The sequence below is a fragment of the Plectropomus leopardus genome, chromosome 4, assembly GCF_026936395.1.
Source record: "Plectropomus leopardus strain MGB_pleo_1.0 chromosome 4, ASM2693639v1, whole genome shotgun sequence".
Classification (NCBI taxonomy): Eukaryota; Metazoa; Chordata; class Actinopteri; order Perciformes; family Serranidae; genus Plectropomus; species Plectropomus leopardus.
Window position 1 is genome coordinate 18,990,345 of NC_142179.1, and position 15,914 is coordinate 19,006,258.

A 15,914-nucleotide genomic window follows, 5' to 3' on the forward strand; every position below is an offset into this window, starting at 1 on the left:
AACAGAGCTGGTACACTGTTAAACAAGCAGGACAGAATTCAAAGTGATACCAGTATTTAGATTGTTATGCCATTATTTGGTTGGTACATTTTCATATCAGCACATGCCATCACTGCAATCTGTCTAACATACCTTTAATAGGTTTGGTAACAATCCCTGTGATCCCACTGACAAAACCCTGAAACAAAAACACAACAATATTACAGAGCAGCAGTGAAGCTTTCATTATAGCAGACTTCCTGGTGGCAGACCCTCTTTACAGCCAGTGGCAAATGTAAATTATTATTATTACTAGTTAATGCATTTAATAATTGAATGACTCGAAAAATTTCATGTAGCTCATTGTCTAAATTTTTACACTAACAAACATGCATCAAAGATATATATTTTTTGCTGATAAACACAAGAGTACTTACAGACACTAATCCCTTTCCTCCCCGGGTCAGCCCCTCTCTCAGGCCACTGGGTTGTTTGTTCATCGCCTCTCGTCTCTTCTGCTGGTATTCCTCGTCCATTGTTATAGCAGCGACACCCTTTGCCATAGCACCTGTGATCCTGGAGGCTGCACCTGCTATACCCCCTGGAAAGCAGTTATGAGTCTTTATAATTAGTACATTCTTTAATGAGTCAGTTTCCTCCTGTCTCTCCATCTTTATTTCATATGGCAAAGCAATTTAATTAATATGACATATTTTAGTGGTTGATGTCACACTGTGTTAAATTTTCTGGACCAAGCGTCATCTTGTGAGGACTGCACAATTTTACCTGTGCCCACTACGGTGGTCGAGCAATAGTATTTGGATGAACTAATCGTGATAAAGAACATAGATCGATATGGCTTGGCGGACTAAGACTGAGTGCATACACTTTGGTAACAGATAACAGACTGCGCACCTCACACGATGTTGCCCTCTTCCTAGAGATTTTTATCTTGTTAATTCAGAAAAAAAGGGGAATTTTTTTGAGTAAATGCATTATGCATCCATAAAGGTAAACACAGTTTTCTTATTAAATTAAATACAAGAACACAGAACACTGAGTACCACCCACCCTCTAAAGACACTGACAAACCAAACAAAAACACACACACAAAGCTACTCATAAGCCTGGAAATAAAAGTTTTTAGTTTAGTTTTAAATATAGACAAAGTGGTGACAGATCTTAGGTTTTATATTTGTTAGAATAACAATGTTCCTAATTCAGCATTTGTCTACTTAAAACACAAAAATAAAACCCAACAAAACATGCAATAAAGTGGTTATGCATCTTTGTAGTACACAGATCTTATTCAGGCTTCTACTGAAGGGATCAGACGCCTTTTCACAGATATTAGTTTTATATGAGCCTGGTACTTACCTACAGCTCCTCCCACCAGAGCTTTCACCCCGAGAGCCATTCCTTCAACGAACTCCTCAGGCCCCTGGATGGCTCCCTGCAAAACCACGGACAAACAGCAGGGAGAAGACGTAAAGACACTGTCTGCAATGTTGGGGCTTTAAGCAGCCACTCTTCTGTAAATGTTAAAATAAATAATATCTTAAATATTCAATATGTTTTTAAAAGCTGCTCACAATCCCCAGAGTCCTAAAATATATTCATTAGATTATCGTGTAAATGTTCGTCTTAAATAATGACTACAAAACTTATTTTTTTCAAATGCCACAACATTGATGAATTATCTTTGCACTCATCAGTACTTTTTTTGTGTTATTCTAAGTGTTTGATTTTATTTGCTTCTGTATAATCTTCAGGGCAGTTAATTGCCAACACTGCTTATTTGTTTAATTTCTGGTACTTATCCTTGTTGTTGGGATTGCAGTTTAATACCAGTGTTTTTTTTGTCTATTTTCCTCTCCATTCAATTACTGTATTACTTAAATTAATTATTTTAATTTGCCTAAATCCTGCAATGTGTTGAATCCTAGTTCAACCATTTAAAGCACTTTGTAACTATTTTTATTATATTAAAAAAAGTTATAATAAGTTTATATTATATTATTATTATTATTATCATTATAATTATTATTGTATTACATGTCTACCTGATAAGGCTCATAGAAGAAGGCCTCCACTCCCTCCGACAGTCCTCTGATCAGTCCAAAAGGATTTCCAAGTACATCCAGGCCCAGCACCAGCACGTACATCTGTTTAATAGCCTGAAATATAGACATATATAAACTGGTAAGCTGAATCATAGTCAGGCCCTGTTGAGTTTTTTTATTCTACACATTTTTCATATTTAATGTCCAAAAGGACAAAAAAATAAATGACTCAAGAAAACACTGCATTGTCATTGTGCATGTGTGCTACCTGCTTGGAATAATGTCTGATGACCTCCCACTGTAGCTGCTGCGTGGTACAAAACTGGAAGGTCAGCTCAAAGAAAGCCAGCCTGAAATCAAAGACAAAACCAGTCAAGAACCACCCCATAAAAAAGATGAATAAATAAATGCTACTGTGTATGATTTATGTGTTGTGTATTTGGGCGTCCGTACTTGAAGACGACGTCCTGCACGTCAGTGAGTGTGGCACCGATACTCTTCAGCAGCAGGTTGAGAGACTGAACGGGAATGAGTTCTGTTTCTCGCTTCTCCTTCAGGCCATCTTCTCCTCCGGTGCTCAGAGACAAACTCAGGTGCAGCTGCAAATAAATTTAAAAAAAAAGAAAGAAAAGAACAACAATTAAGCATCACTGTTTCTGGTGTTAAACTCACAAAAGAAATGTTGTGTAGCTCTGTAATGTGAATATGAATATATGCTTTTTATTTACTTTGTCTTAACAAATAGTTTTCATTTAATCACTCATGGTGTTTTTGCAGAAATGATGAATACAAACCTTGATGGGGGAGATGTGGAAGTACTCATAGAGGCTGATAGGAGTTGTGTCAGCAGCAGAGGCATGGTTCAGTTCTGCCTTTATATACTCGATGTCCTTCTCAAATAGTTCCACCTACGGGAATAAGTCAAACACAAACAAACAAGCACAGACACACAAAAGTGAGCATAAATCTCATGGATCTTCAAGCCTATAACAATATGTTAACTATGTTTGGACTTGTGAGTATCCGACCTCCTGTTCTGAAGTCATGGTGGTGGCGTTCTCAGGTGTAAACAGGTCCAGGATGGCATACAGGAAGCCCAGATCGAGCTTCAGATCCATCTCTTGAATCAACACTTTGAAGTACCTGAGGTTGACCAACATTTTGATCACTTTTTGGACACAACTGACAGTCACTTCATTTCAAGAACAACTGGTTTTCAGGCCAACTGGATTGTAGGAAGCAGATCAGAATCAAAGTATAAAACCATTTTTCAGGTAGAAAACAGCACAAATACAACACAGCAAATCATAACAAATAAAAATAGTAGTGAAATGCTGCAGCAAATGACAGCAAAGTGAATGAAAGAATCAAATGAATAATAAATACTTGATGCGAGAGATATCAGAGTGTCCTGCCGCTCTGGTAACAATGCTGATATCAGTTAGAGGTTTGGGCTCTGTAAGAAAAATAAAATGCTGTTACAGACTGAAATACTGTATATCAAAAGGACATAAATTGAACATGACATACAAAGCAGACTAACAGACCTGCATCCATGGTGATGGATTTTGGCAGTTTTACAGGGTAGAAAACGTATGGGAAGATGGCTCCCGGCAGCTGATTCTGGATCTGTTGGAAGAGAAGACTTAAGCTATTAAATTGAAAAAACACAAGAAAAACTCAGATGTATTAATTTACAAATTCTGAGGAAGACATCTGGATAAGTTGTAGAACTGTATTGCAGACATGGAAATATTTTATCTCAAAGGATTTTGTTAGTATTTGACTTTTTTCACCTGAATGCGGTGGATTTGGACACGGTAGGAGCTCTGTCGTGGTGACACACTGTATTCCACCTTGACTCCAGGTAGGAAGTGCCTCCTGAGAGGAGCATCACATGGCTGCAGCATCCGCATATCCATGCCATTGGGAGTAAAGGACACCTGGAAGACAATTACAAACATCACATGAATGAACAAACTGGCCTGCAACATAGAATATGGTTGAATTCTGGTTTAGCAATACTGGTCTGGCGTAAGAGCTTAATCCGGTTTAATATCCAGTTTATTAAAACGTAGCCTGTGCCGACAGCATCTCAGCACTAAATCCAACTTGTGTTGCATTACTAAAAAGTAATATGACAGTGTGATTAATATTATGTTTATTTAAAAACAGATAAAAGGAGCCTCAAGTGTCCTTATTCAGAGCCTAGACCAGCAACATGAAGGAGTTAAAATTTTGGTAGAGGTGGTTGGGGAGAGACATTAAGTTTGTTTTGTTGGGGGTTAACAAGACAAAATGGCTCTCTTAAGCCCCTTTTATATAGCCTGTTCAAGATGGGAATGTTGCACTGTGATTCCGCCTCACCGCTCTGTATGAATGTATGAACTTGCAGCTGAGTTAGTAACGGAGCTGAGTCTCTTACATCCGACTTGGGAGAGGCTGCTTAGACAAGTGTGACACCTATTGGTAAAATTTGGTATAATGGTTTGGTTTGGTCCAGTGTTTGGCTTTATATGACATCAGTTTAAAAATTTACATTTTACTTGAAGCTGAAACTTTACAAAGTGATGAGTATACACCCGACATGGATAACATAAAAACGGACAGCTTTCACACTACATCAATCACTTTTTACTCAAAAATATAAAGTCTTTTATCTCTAACCTGGAAGTTGTTTTCCAGCTCAACGATGGAGTTGTCGACGGGTCCAGATTCAATGTACTCTTTGAAGGTGTTCTCCAGCATCTCCGCTTCTTTAGTGCTCATAGTCTTCCACCGACTCTTCTTTTTCGTCTTTGGCTTTAATTCCCACACCACATCGGAGCTATGAAAAGAGAAAAAAGAGTGTATCAGTTCATTATAAAATATATAGCTGCAGGATTAAGCAGGAACATCTTGCAAATAGATGCATGTTTTTGAAGTTTTATGTTTAAAGGATTACATGATTTATAGGTAAAGGTTCTGTTACTACTGTTATTCCACTTTAAGAAACATTTAACAAAACATTTCAGTTTATGTGTGGTTGAGCTGTATATAAATAAGATCATCCAGTAAATGTACACATAACAAGACACGAAAAAGTTCATTGATATATTTTGTGATTTAAATCAAAACTCTGGCAAATAATTAAATTTCTTCTGAGCCCATCATGTCACAGCATCACTTCCTTTGCTATAACACATACACTTTGTGACAAATTGAATTGGCAGTTAATCATAGTCGTAACATGAAGCTCGACAGTTTTGTATCTTTTTATTATATGTTTAAATGTGTACACATGTATGTTGCTGGTTATCTACCTTGTGATCCCAATAAAGGAGACCTCCTGGCCAGTGCTGTTGTTGACCAGAGACACGCCCATGTTCTGTAGCGACAGGATGATTTCCTGTTCAGCCAGCTGCGCCTTCTCGCTCTCACAGAGCAGCTTGTAGATGCGTTGCTCCTCTGTGAACAGCACGACACGCTGGAGACCTTTGGATCAACAATAAACCCACCATAAAGATTTTGCACTTTACTTATCCCCCAAGGTCACAAGTCTGGATCAGTTACAGCGTTGTGTCACTAATGCTGGGAGGAAAAAAAAAAGACTCAAGGATGAAGAGATGAAGAGATCTGAACCCAATATGCCACTTGTCAATTTGGTTTATAAACTGTAATTTTAGTATTTTTCTAGCAAGTGTATTCTTATGGTAAATGGCATCATTCATGCATTAAAAACACACAGGCAATAAAACACTGTATAAGCTAATTACAGAATGCATTTCATTTTAAGCTCCTTGCACTCTACCTTCATAAAAGGAGATCACGAACAGTTTTCTATCATTGTTCATGTCCTCACGCAGGTCCTAAAGATACAAGAGCAAACAAACACACGCTGTTTAAATAAATGTCATTGTGTCTCATCTGAGGATTGTGTTCACATCTAAAACAAAGCAAAGGTTAACCCATGTTTACATTTAGTATTACATGCAAAAGACTACAACAGACTGAAAAATGGACTAGACTTACGGATTCTGTAAGTACACATTGTCACCCAGCATCAATAAAATCTGGCATTTAGTCAGCATTAGTATCCACTGCCACTATTATACTAGCCTCATCTAACAATATGTAAAACTGTATTTCAAAAAGTGAGGCTAAAGATGTGATTTTTTGGGGGCACAAATAACATGCAACACAGTGAAATAAATCTTAGTAATACCAGTAATAAATAGAGGCATTCATAGATGGCCGCTACCCCAAAAAAGTTGAGATGTGCAAAATATAAATAAAAACAGTATCCAATGATCTGCATATCATTTGACATACATTGGGGGAAGTGAGTATTCAACACACCAAATGAAATGTCGTCCAGACATTGGTATCAATCAATTGTAACATTTAAATCCATAAAAATGATGTGCAATAACGTGGAATGACACAGGGGAAAAAGTGTTGGACGCACTGTTTGCAATTTCAGCTTCAAGATGCTTTTTGTATGTAGGAACTAATTTCTCAGTGTTCAGATTGGATTTTAGTTCATTCTTTCACTCAAAGTTAATTAATTCTTGAAGAATTTCTTTTTTGGGTGGTTGTGGTGTTGGTCATTGCATTTTGTTTTTATTTATGTTTTATCCAGCATCCCAACTTTTTGAGAATTTTGGTTCTACGTATTTGGACTATATGAACTAAATGGCTTTATCACTATCACAGTCATTGGCTAACAACGCAGGCTCATTTTGATTTTTTTAAATTTCTTAACCACAAACATTTCTGTGTCAGATTAAAAGCACAGTACCTCTTCACTCCTCAGCTTGCCACTGTAAGCACCACACTTCCAGCAAAGCTCCCGGGACCCAGTGGGCTCAGTCCAGGTGTAGTGTACAGCTTTCCCGGCCTCCAGTTCCTCCTGCTCCGCCTCCTTCTGAGAGCTGCACGCACACGAGACCCACCGAGACACACACATACTGGATATATCAGTAACATTACTTCCGACAATAAATAATATTCCACTGATTTGAGATGACAGTGAGCAAATGACAGAAGACAGTACAGTAAAACAGAGGACAATATACCAGAGCCCAGCCACCAAGAATATACTGCTATGACAACCATCCAATCCAAAGTACCTGTCCAACAGTACACAGTTCCCATCAACAGACAAAAATGTGACAGAAATATGACGGTCCGACAGCCAAACACCAAAACGTCCCCACTACCTCCACTGGAGAGATAAAGTTTAAAATATGTCCACCCTCATACTCATCTCTATTTGGAAGAGACAAAGCAGACATGAGAAAATTAAATAACGCACAGAAGGAGATGGAAAATTAAAGAATACTACTCGAAGCAACAGAACTATTGAAAGAAGCAGGAGGTGCGATTCCACTGGCAGAATCCCATCCACTGAGCAGCATTCAAGACGAGTGCTTCTACAGGTAAAGATGATTTAACACTTTATAAGAGATCAAAGAAACGTAGTAATAAATGAGTAAATGGGTTTATCTAACCTGCTCCTTTCACTCTACTCCAATGGTCCTTAAACATTTCAGATTAGTAAAATTTCAGCAGATAAATATAAAATGTACATGAAATTTCAAAAGTACAATAATAAAAAGGCCTATACTACACTGTACACAGATCAGCCAAAGCATTAAAACACTGACAGATGAAGCAAACAACACTGATCATCTTGTTACAAAGCATTGTTCTGCTGGGAAATCTTTGGTCCTAGCATTCACGTGCCACTTACAACACACACCACAGGACATCCCTCAGAGAGCCTGTGTTCATGCATCAGCAGGTCAGAGTCAAGTCCGATGGACGTTGGGGCCTCTGACCTGTGGATGCATAGTCACTTGAACTCTGGGATACCTCCATGTCCCACAGAAGTCTTGTCAACTTGACCTGTTGAGCTACTTTGTCACGTTCCTCTTGACCCTTCAGAGCAGTTTTTGCGGTGTGGCATGGCGCATAGTCCTGCTGGTGGGGTCAATGCCATCGGGGGAGTGCAATTTCTAGGTGGGGGAGTACTTGGTCTGCAACAGAGTTTGGTTGGTTGTAGCTTGTCTAGTAGCACCCACATTAATATTGCATCTTAATGCGATGATTAATGTTATTCACTTCACCTGTCAGAGGTTTTAATTTTTTGGCTGATTGTTGTATATCTTTGGTGAGGCTGAGGAGCAGATTACACAAACAAACCAGAGTCAGAGCTGAAGCAGTCTTCTTCTACTTATTTTTACCTGCACTCTTGATCTGACCACACTCTGCACTCAAGAGTCTGTCAAGTGACTGTGACATTAGCCTTATAATGTTGCACCAATTTATATTTACTTGCACCACGATTGGTGTGTTTTATTCCCTCTTACTTTCCCCGTAAATTGTTAATATTTGTAAATACTACTTTGTTAACTATTTGGATCTCTTTTAATGATCTCTCATTCTGGATCAGACACTGTAGCTTTATACTAGCTATCTGGGGCTTTTTTATTCTCCCATTCTTAACTTTCTGCCTTTTCTGAGTGCAGAGTGTGTCAGAAGAGTTTCCCCTTGTCATATATTTCTACCTGTCCTCCTCCACTGAGAAGGAGAGGTCGAGTAGCTCATCAGCCACCCACGATGATTCTGCCCGGGCGCTGCATGACCCACAACACACAAACACAAATCACTATCAGCAAAAACACTGTTAGATATCTTTAAAATAATGTTAGTTATCATTGAAACACTGTTAGTACTCATTAGTTAAACTGTTTAAGGCTGCTGCAGCAAGAGAAAAAAGTATCGTTATTCAGAAAATGTGATGAAATTCATATTCAATGAAATGCAAATGGAAATGCTGTGCATGACGAAATCCCACTTTGTTGGTTAACTGAGTAATATGAAACAACTTCATTTAGAAAAAAATCTGAGATATTAAAAAGCAAAAAAACTTAAAACACACAGAGGCTGAATGAACAGGCATGACACAACTGACAAAACATCCAAGAGATTTGATTATGAACTTCCTCATTGTAAGGCAAGTGTGGCACATACAAATTTAAACACTTTGGAAGCACATTTAAAGACAAGACTTGCACCAAAAAAACCCCAAACCATCTACATAAAAACTCCATAAATGAAGCAGTAGGAAATGTTATGCACTCTTAACCTGCCATACTTCATCCATCATGTTTAGTATCTAACTTCTATCCTTTCTCCTCCCACATATGAGCCTATTCATAAACACACCATACCTGCTAAGTTTTTAGTGCTAACAAAAAACTGAACTGTTGAAAGTAGTTTATTTCTTTCTTCCGAAAGGCTTTGCCATACAGGGGATGAAACAAAAAAACTACACAAAAAAAAATATTTGTTTTCACATTCAAACTGTTCACATAAAAGGCTGACTTGAAAGTTTGGGTGCATTCAACTGAAATCTAAAGCTTTGCACCGTCACACAGTCATTGTAGTTTTTATTATAAGAAACCCTCAGTCAACTCTACACACTGCAGTTAGACTTGTTATTCCAAATGTGCAATACTTTGCAGAAAAGTTGCATTGTGGCTGCAATAACTGTAGCTGGCACCAAAAATGCATGTTATTGTCATGTGCAAATGGTTGAAGTCACTACACTGGTTTCATAATTCATAAGTGGACTTGGAGAGTCACATGTGTTTATCATATGTATGTTACAGTTAATAATGGTCCGCTTATAATACTGAGGCTTTGGGGCTCAGTCGACTTCTCAAGTGAGCTCATGCGCTGCCATTGCTGGTAATAATAATAGTAACTGATGTAACACTATTGCTTATCCTATATTGTGACGTTTTGACTGTCATATTTTACAACAAGTACTACTGACACATACATTGTGTCAGTAGTATATTATTATATTGTGTTATTTCCCCAGATGCTGAACTTGTGTTAGTGTGTTTATGATCTTCCCTTTGATCTTCAGAGAGGACACTATTTTATCCATGCTGTTGTGACAGTATGAGGAGAATTGGGCATAAAATCAAAGATCTATATCTATTGATAGCAAGAACAGAAGATTCTCAGAAATCGAAAAAGCTTGGGAAAAAAACCCACACTACAAAATACAAATGTTTTATATTCTTTGTCGACAGGCTCATAGAGATAGGTGGGCACGAGTTTCTTAACTGACTCGCAATTTATTCACAATAATTATTCGCTTTGGTCTGAAAGACCTTGATTGTCCTCCTTTTGTTCTCTCACCTTTGATGGAACTGAAGAGTCTGGTCCTTTGTGTGGTTTATGATGAGGAAAGGAGCTGCGCCATCGTGGTACTCAGAGAAGCGGATTGTGGCCGAGTGCTCTGACAAGTTCACATCTACAGTGATCCCACCCACCTGCAGAAAAGAAACAAATAACAGTCTACGTACTGGAATATAGTAAGGGTTTCCTAAATCCTCTAGAAGCCAATTGGAGTACATTTTATCAGTATTAAACATCAATTATCACAGATGGAAACAATGTCTTAAAACTTACAGAGTTGTCCAGATGCAGCAATAGGCAGTTTTCTGGTCGTGTGAAGTCAATAGTCCGAGGAGGCAATAAACAACCTTCTACTTTGATCTTTAGCCGCCTGGTGTTGTTCTCAGGCCAGAAGGGGACAGCAAACTACATGTGGAATAAAAAACAAAAATAATACTAACCTTCAATATCTCCGTATAGTGAGGGTTAGTTTGAAAATGTTATACAAAAAAATAATTCAGTATTTGACAATCCCAAATTTGTCTCTGACCTGTTCTGGCAGAGCCTCGGTCCAGTTGTCCTGCCCCTCTTCACATACGAAGACGCTGTGTTTGGTTCTGTTAACCAGCATGTAAAATGGCACGAAGGACACGATGCGGGTCAAACTGAAACTGCTTGCATCAATCTTCACACCAACCTGGGGTCAGACAGATGTCACACAAACATGCAGATGACAGTTATGCACTTAGTTACATACAGAAATCATTGGAAATTCCATCCAGCACATCTGGCTCTTTAAACGAAGCACATGTGACTGTAAGTCTGAATATCAGGCAATGTGGCAAAATCTTACCAAGTAATCTTTGTATCGGCCTTTACATTTGACATCTCCATGGCTGCCAACTGTATCCAGGGAGAATTCATCCGAGAGTTCACTGTCTGAGATCATTAGACGGACCTGAGGGATAAAAAAAAGAAAAGACATAAAAATCATATATACCTATAGTTCTCAAACTTTTTCTATAATGCCCTCCCGCAGGAGCCGAAAAAGTTCAGGCCTCCTATCCCACAATTTCTTTTATTAGTCATTGACAAAAATTGTGGAAGCAACTAAGAAAAAAGGATCAAAGTGGGAATCCACTGATTGCATCAACAAACTTTTGTTTACTTTCCCTATGTAAGTTATTCATTTAACTTTATTTCACTCCATATTTTTCTCAACTATTTTCTTTTGATTAAAGCTGGACTCAGACTACAGGAGTTTTGGGACAATTTCTGAATATTGGAGTAAAAGAGTGGTCTGCAATCTTGGTCTGTACCAAAGTTTCGCCCAGATTATCTGGTCATAAGAGGAGTTTATAGATCTAGTTTTAAACCTCCCGAACTGCTCTGGGGCTGCCTGATCAGATCAGATCAGATCAGAGACAACATCTATTCCTTATGTGTGTGATGGTACTTGATTTTAAAATTCCTGTAGTCTCAGACCGACTTAACTGCAAAACCCTCTTACCTTGTTGTTTTTCAGGAAGTACCGAGGCTTGAAGGAGAAGAGCAGAGGCATGTCATAGTCCAGGGCGTGTTTACGGTGGATGTCATCAGCCTTGTACTGCAGTAATCTGCCTGTCTTATTCTCCATCCAATATGGTGAGTGTATGGCAACCACAGTTTGTCCCAGGTCGTATTTAACATGCACTGCTATATCCAACTCAGCCCTCTTCGTCTCTGTGCCTTCACCATCATCTTCGTCATTCTCTCTCAAAGACTGGAACACTATGAAGGTGATCTCCTCCTGGTCACTGCGGAGACTGTATGACAGAATAGTGTGTTTATTTCAGTGAGAAATTATACTGCAGAAAGGAAGTGTAAAAAGATGATGATAATAAATATTGTGTTTTGTGTTGTTGGCTTAAAAACATCCTATCTCGGAACTATGGCCCTCCTATACATAAAATTACCTTTATACAAAAATGTGACCATTATGCTCAAAATACGTAGACAACAAAAATACAATGACAATGAAAAAGTAAAGCATCTGCAATGAGTAAAACTGATATCACACCTATACTCAGCGGACCAGTCCTGAGCAAGGTAGTTCAGCAGGCAGAGATCTAGACTTGACTGGTTGATGACTGCAGTTTGGAGCTGGGCAGAGTGGCCTGGTTTCAGAGTGACCTCAGGGGCAGAGACTCCACTGTCCTGTTGAGCAGCAGTCAATGAAATAATATATAAATAATAACAGTTTAGCATGATCATTGGCTTGCCAAAAACAGCACAGGATTAATTCTGATAAGGCTCTATATAAAAAAAAAGGGGGGGGGGGATTCCCTCAGTTAAAGTGAAGCTTGTTCCACATGATGGTTTGGTGACAAATCAAAAAGTAATATTTACTGTCCTCATATCTATCATGTGCAATCATTGTGTATGCTTTTCAGTAACATCACCGTTACAGGGAATTCGCATGTCTTACAATCAAACTCTGTATGCATCAATCTACTTATGACCATTTTCCAAAGCATATTTTTAGACTTTTAGGTTTTCTATCTTACAGGCAGCAATAAAGAAGCAAGCAGAGAGTGATTAATACTTGTTGGTGCATTAACTTATTCTTAAACATCCAACAGATGTTTTATAAAAAACAATGAGAGACATTTTAAATTATAACCCATAAAACAGACAACAAAATGAGAGGCCATGTGCTTCTGGCAGAATACTGTGATTATGCAGTATGCATGGGAATAATTTATAATATCATATTTGAATATATTCTTAGCTCTTCCTTTATTGTCTAAATAGGTCACTAAATTTAGTGAGAAAGTCACCAAGTCGGCAACACAGAGCGCACTGCTGTAAAGGGGTGCACTGGATTCATGACACAAAATAAAATGAGAGCATCACTGTAAAATGGAAGGAGGCCCAAAAGGTGTTTCCTCACTATTATCTTGTTATCATAATTGTTGGAAGCCAAAATCATAATTTAAAATAAAATGTGATTAATTGCACAGCCCTGTTGTGAAATTGTTAATTCTGGCATTTAAATTTTGCTGCAGTAGCTAGCTCTCGAGTCTCATATGTTAATGTCGTTCTGACAAAGCAAAAAGTTCCCTGTTGTAAACCTATTACCATGAAAAATCCAATTTGATAAAAGTAAGATCAATGAGTTTTTTTACACTATACTTGCATTAAGTGCAATACACCAAAGACAGTACAGTTTGGAAAATATTGTAGTGTGCTGAAACATGCAAACCTCTGTTAGCCTTTTTCATCTTCAACAACCGCCTGATTACACATCCTACCTTTAGTTTGTAAGAGATGGGGTAAGGCAGCAGGTTGCGTAGCAGGATGGAAGGCCAAAGGTGAAGCACAAAGGGCACATCAAAGTTCTCCCCAACACCTCCAGTGTCTTTGAATGTCACAGTGTCTTTTAATGGCACCATGTTGACCATCAGCACACCACCCTGGTCTCCACGGCGACGGCAAGTCTGCTGGAGGCGTGTCTCGGGCTGCTGGTTGCTGATGTCTTCGTAGCTAAAGCCCTCTGAACACTCAAACTCCTCCCCCTGGTCATCAGTGTGATCCTCTGTAATTGGCTGAAGGCTCAGCTCGGACCTGAGGGGGGCAGCAGAGGGGAGATGTGGGTGAAGGAGTGTGTACTATTGTTTTTATCTCATATAGAGAGAAAAGAAAATAAAAAGAAGACTGTACAAAGATGTGCCGGCTTGTTTATGTGCTTGCCCTTACCTGTACGAGTCCAGAGGCACACAGAACTCTTCAGTAGGGAGAGCTGTACCCAGACATGTTGATCCTTCAAAAACTTTGAAGGGGATTGAGAAATGATTGATGATCTGCATGAAAGGGGAGAGAAAAATCAAGACTTTGGGATGTATTTTCTTGTATTCTAATTTCATCTCTCACCCTATTCTACTATAATAAATACAATGCCAGGACTGCTGCTTATTCTTATTTACGTTGAAAAAAATTCAATTACTTTTGGTTAAATCTGCAAGTAACTTGATATACAGTCATTGTAATAAACATTTAATTCATTTAAAGGATGGAGTGGACAAAATATCCAATAGGAGGTCAATGTACCTTGAAGAGAATTTATAATATAACAACTCACAATTTTTTTTTTTAAATAAGTAAACGCAATAACTATGAGTAAACATGTATAAGATTCTCTGCAGTACCTGGAAAGGAGAGCGGATCTTGATGTACTTGCTGCCCTCGACAGAGTAAATCTGACAGACCAGGAAACGAGTGACTCCTGAGTCTTTGTGCATTACACTGTACATCCCCCTGCCCACCTTGATCAGGGGGATCACACTGGCTGAGGTGTGGCCCATTGGAGCTGGAGAGTGCAGAGGAAAAAAAGAGAAGCTCATGCTGTATGTGTTTGACTAAAGTAATTAATTTGGACGTTTCTTACAGTAAATAGTTTGGCGATGCAAAGCCACAAGAAATCCAGGAGAGAGGATGGAAATGAACTGTCATCAGAGAAGATAAGCACCAGTTTTTAAAAAATACTATAACAGACCATATCATTTAAAAAATGAATCCCCTTTTATCATTTATTATGCTTTATCCTTAATGTTAAGTCAACTTGACTGCACAGTTGTAACATTGTTTTCATCAGTGTTTACTGGATCTAAAAGCACACTGAGAGAGATAAAACACAAACTGAGTACACTGTAGGCTGTGTGCATAACTAAACACTGTTGGCAGCAGTGTTAATTTCATTAAAACTAGGACTAAATGTGCCAATACCTTTTCTTACATGGCTAAGATGAGACAATGACAAGATGACACAGATGTCATTAAACAGTAAGTGTGACCATATTGACAAGCAATACTGTTGATGCAAAAGCAAAGACTAAACTGAAGTTTAAAATTAAAAAAATACTAAAATCTGTCTTTATTTTTGTTGACAGAAAAGAGAAGATGAAATATTATAAACACATGGTTGAATACGACTTGGTTAAGCAGTCGGTTATGAAGTTGGGGGGCCCATGTGTTGGTCGGTGTTGCATGTATCAGTAATATGAGTGGGAATGCCAACATGAAACTGTAGTGGAGAAAGTAATGATTCAACCTGTGTTTTTCATTTGATAATGATCAGATAAAATCTTATGTGAAATAAGTTTGACTAAAATGATACAATTATAGATTCTGGTTCAACTAAATCAACAAAAATGTTCAATATAATCTGATGACTAAAAAAAGAATAAAATGTCATCAGTTTCCATTAACAGCAAATACTTTAACAGGATAAGTGTAGCTGAGAAAATTAACACTAGTTCGTAGTAATGTTTGGTTGGTGATATTGCAACAACCAACAACTGACTTTTCAGGTGCATATAATGTATAAATGCATATACAGATTAACTTACTGGGCTGTATGTAGTAATCCTTTCCACTCAAAGATATCATGGCTGAGAACTGGTCGGAGTCTGTTGTGGTGGAATAATCCATCCCGAGCGTTTCCCCATCCTGCAGCTTCACTGTGCCATTTGTGCTATGCTGACCGATTGGACAAAACATCTCACTGTGGCGGACGGACACTGGCAGGCCAAGGCGATTTTTCACTACAAACGGAGCTTCATCCTTCTGGAACGAGTCAGCGGTCTGTTTGGCGGCCTCTGCAAATGCCTGCGGAAAGGCAAGAAAACAAACATTGTTGATGACTGCCCATCCTTT

At 38.4% G+C, this 15,914-nt stretch overlaps 1 protein-coding gene across 4 annotated transcripts in view; it reads right to left on the bottom strand.

Annotated features, from left to right (window-relative positions):
• Positions 1 to 15,914, bottom strand: part of vps13a (vacuolar protein sorting 13 homolog A) — a 42,828-nt gene that overhangs the window by 6,070 nt on the left and 20,844 nt on the right. For 3 of the 4 annotated variants that reach the window (XM_042489052.2, XM_042489054.2, XM_088076702.1), the window contains exons 45-70: positions 15,608 to 15,866; positions 14,408 to 14,568; positions 13,959 to 14,062; positions 13,514 to 13,826; positions 12,280 to 12,416; positions 11,731 to 12,025; positions 11,074 to 11,178; positions 10,771 to 10,917; positions 10,515 to 10,646; positions 10,242 to 10,375; positions 8,594 to 8,662; positions 6,823 to 6,955; positions 5,833 to 5,890; positions 5,345 to 5,516; positions 4,710 to 4,869; positions 3,839 to 3,985; positions 3,590 to 3,671; positions 3,429 to 3,498; positions 3,071 to 3,185; positions 2,837 to 2,950; positions 2,496 to 2,641; positions 2,311 to 2,392; positions 2,043 to 2,156; positions 1,357 to 1,432; positions 417 to 580; positions 133 to 178 (exon numbers count right to left, since the gene is read on the bottom strand). In XM_042489052.2, coding sequence (XP_042344986.2) covers positions 133 to 178; positions 417 to 580; positions 1,357 to 1,432; positions 2,043 to 2,156; positions 2,311 to 2,392; positions 2,496 to 2,641; positions 2,837 to 2,950; positions 3,071 to 3,185; positions 3,429 to 3,498; positions 3,590 to 3,671; positions 3,839 to 3,985; positions 4,710 to 4,869; positions 5,345 to 5,516; positions 5,833 to 5,890; positions 6,823 to 6,955; positions 8,594 to 8,662; positions 10,242 to 10,375; positions 10,515 to 10,646; positions 10,771 to 10,917; positions 11,074 to 11,178; positions 11,731 to 12,025; positions 12,280 to 12,416; positions 13,514 to 13,826; positions 13,959 to 14,062; positions 14,408 to 14,568; positions 15,608 to 15,866 — 3,535 coding nt within the window. The remainder of the gene's footprint in view (positions 1 to 132; positions 179 to 416; positions 581 to 1,356; positions 1,433 to 2,042; positions 2,157 to 2,310; positions 2,393 to 2,495; positions 2,642 to 2,836; positions 2,951 to 3,070; positions 3,186 to 3,428; positions 3,499 to 3,589; positions 3,672 to 3,838; positions 3,986 to 4,709; positions 4,870 to 5,344; positions 5,517 to 5,832; positions 5,891 to 6,822; positions 6,956 to 8,593; positions 8,663 to 10,241; positions 10,376 to 10,514; positions 10,647 to 10,770; positions 10,918 to 11,073; positions 11,179 to 11,730; positions 12,026 to 12,279; positions 12,417 to 13,513; positions 13,827 to 13,958; positions 14,063 to 14,407; positions 14,569 to 15,607; positions 15,867 to 15,914) is intronic. The other variant, XM_042489053.2, reaches the window with a different exon arrangement.